The sequence below is a fragment of the Arachis stenosperma genome, chromosome 8 (genome assembly GCF_014773155.1).
Source record: "Arachis stenosperma cultivar V10309 chromosome 8, arast.V10309.gnm1.PFL2, whole genome shotgun sequence".
Taxonomy (NCBI): Eukaryota; Viridiplantae; Streptophyta; class Magnoliopsida; order Fabales; family Fabaceae; genus Arachis; species Arachis stenosperma.
Window position 1 is genome coordinate 28,362,262 of NC_080384.1, and position 2,828 is coordinate 28,365,089.

General features: G+C 44.3%; 1 protein-coding gene across 1 annotated transcript; it reads right to left on the reverse strand.

The window, feature by feature from the left end:
• LOC130945728 (uncharacterized) lies at window positions 1-1,380 on the reverse strand. Its single transcript, XM_057874434.1, has 3 exons — window positions 924-1,380; window positions 469-824; window positions 1-357 (listed from the first exon to the last, which is right to left on the reverse strand). Exons 1-3 carry the CDS (start codon window positions 1,378-1,380, stop codon window positions 1-3), a joined length of 1,170 nt encoding a protein of 389 aa, XP_057730417.1.
• Between the last annotated feature and the right edge of the window lie 1,448 nt (window positions 1,381-2,828).

The following is a 2,828-nucleotide window of genomic DNA, read 5'->3' on the forward strand; positions in this document are numbered from 1 at the left end:
CTATGGGGCATCTCTGTTGGTATTTGAACCAACTGACCGACGGCATCTGCTTCGACTATGTCCCTCAGCACCACATAGAGTACATTGCCTAGGACAACGTAACATCCTCGTGTCCATCTCACTCAGAAAGCGCGTCATCCTAGGGTGACCTTTCTCCACCCGTTGCAGGTACGGATTTGGTATGAACTGAGGTCCGTTGTAAGCAGGCCATGTAGTGGGATTACCTAGTGGCCTAAACCGTGCTCGGTACACCCGCCGCACTTGATCCATCTTATACACATCATGAACATACAGTCGCCAATCCAGTCGCTGGTTGGCACAACATGCGAACACATGTCTGCAGGGAATCCGGTCCACCTGGAACTCACCACAATCACATAGAAGGCTACGTAGATCAACTGCAAACTCCAATCCACTTGGCATCTCACGAACCTCAAAGACCTCATTCTAGCGGTCAAAACAACTAACCTGGATGTTTCCTAATGCAAGTTGGTTTGCATGCAACTTCGATGTCACTATCTCAGAAAACACATGGCCAGCATTGATCCGGGCTTCCGCCTTCGCTCTTTTACGGGTGAACAACTCATTTAGCCTGTAAAATGTTGCCTTCACAAGAGCAGTAATGGGAAGATTGTGTGCACCATTCAAAACTGAGTTGATGCACTCCACTAGATTCGTCGTCATGTGACCCCATCGGTACCCGACATCAAAGGCCAATGCGTACTGTTCGCGAGGAATTCGGTTTAACCAATTTGTGTACGCCTCGCCGCGGTCTCTTAACCGCTGGTAACGCACTTCGTACTCCCGCACCGTCCTGGAATATCCTAGCAGATCAAAGCATATAGAAAGCAAAGTAATTGAGTTCAGCAGATTTATTTAAGGCAAATCTATTAATAATTTGATTAAATTTAGTAAATGTTTACCGATGTTAACGACCAGTTTTTGGAGGTGCGGTGCCTTGAACTTTCTCAGAAAATTCGACTCTATATGCCTGATGCAAAACATATGAAAAGCTCTAGGAGGTGACCAAGCTCCGTTACTACGCTCCACAGCTGCATTGATGGACTCGTGCCTGTCAGATATTAGACCCACTCCATCCCGAGTAACAACATGTTGACGGAGGTTACTAAGGAAAAAATGCCATGCCTCAAAAGTCTCTCCCTCAACAATAGCAAACGCAATCGGGACGATATTGTTGTTGCCATCCTGTGAAACTGCCACAAGCAGACAACCCTTATACTTTCCGTACAAGTGAGTCCCATCCACCTGGACAATTGGCTTACAATGTCTGAATACCCTAATACAAAGGTAATAACTCCAAAATACACGATGCAGTACCCGAATATCACCCACCAAGTCATCGCCTTGATATGCAGGCATAGTGATGAGCGGATAATTTGTATGCTTTTTGGCATTGTTTTTAGTAGGTTTTTGGTATCTTTTAGTTAGTTTTTAGTATATTTTTATTAGTTTTTAATTGAAATTCACTTTTCTGGACTTTACTATGAGTTTGTGTGTTTTTCTGTGATTTCAGGTATTTTCTGGCTGAAATTGAGGGTCCTGAGCAAAAATCTGATCCAGAGACCAAAATGGACTGCAGATGCTGTTGGATTCTGACCTCCCTGCACTCGAAGCAAATTTTCTGGAGCTACAGAAGCCCAATTGGCGCGCTCTCAACGGCATTGGAAAGTAGACATCCTGGGCTTTCCAGCAATATATAATAGTCCATACTTTGCCCAAGATTTGATGGCCCAAACCGGCGCTCAAAGTCACCTACAGAAATTCCAGCGTTAAACGCCGGAACTGGCATAAAATTTGGAGTTAAACGCCCAAACTGGCATGAAAGCTGGCGTTTAACTCCAGAAAAAGTCTCTACACGAAATTCCTTCATTGCTCAGCCCAAGCACACACCAAGTGGGCCCGGAAGTGGATTTTTCTGTCATTTACTCATTTCTGTAAACCTTAGGACACTAGTTTACTACATATAGGACCTTTTGACTTTGTAATCAGTACCTTATGCAACCTTATGACATTTTACACGTTTTCTTCCACAGCATGAGTCTCTAAACCCCATGGTTGGGGGTGAGGAGCTCTGCTGTGTCTTGATGGATTAATGCAATTACTACTGTTTCTTATTCAATCATGCTTGCTTCCATTCTAAGATAACACTTGTTCTTAATCCGGATGAATGTGATGATCCGTGACAATCATCATCATTCTCAACTATGAACATGTGCCTGACAACCACCTCTGTTCTATCTTAGATTGAGTAGTTATCTCTTGGGTTCTTTAATCGGAATCTTCGTGGTATAGGCAGGACCTGATGGCAGCATTCAAGAGAATCCGGAAGGTCTAAACCTTGTCTGTGGTATTCTGAGTAGGATTCAATGATTGAATGACTGTGATGTGCTTCAAACCTGTAATCTACTGGGCGTTAGTGACAGACGCAAAAGAGTGATTCTATTCCGGTAGAGGAGGGAACCAAACCGGTGATTGGCAGCACTGTGACAGAGTGTGTGCATTAGCTTTCACTGCGCGGATGGGAGGTAGCTGCTGACAACAGTGAGACCCTACACGAGCTTGCCATGGAAGGAGACTTGCGTGTTTGATGAAGAAGACAGTAGGAAAGCAGAGATTCAGAAGATGGAGCATCTCCAAACCTCAACCCATTCTCCATTACTGCAGTACACGTAACCATTTCATGTCCTTTTGCTTTTTACAATCAATCCTGATAATTTCTGATCTCCTGACTAAGATTTACAAGATAACCATAGCTTGATTCAAGCCGACAATCTCCGTGGGATCGACCCTTGCTCACGCAAGGTATT

Coding starts and splice junctions, on each gene's coding strand:
- LOC130945728 (XM_057874434.1), bottom strand. CDS start 1,380: ATGCCTGCATATCAAGGCGATGACTTGGTGGGTGATATTCGGGTACTG. Junction 825..923: donor AAAACTGGTCGTTAACATCG/GTAAACATTTAC, acceptor TTGATCTGCTAG/GATATTCCAGGACGGTGCGG. Junction 358..468: donor TTGCATTAGGAAACATCCAG/GTTAGTTGTTTT, acceptor GGTGAGTTCCAG/GTGGACCGGATTCCCTGCAG.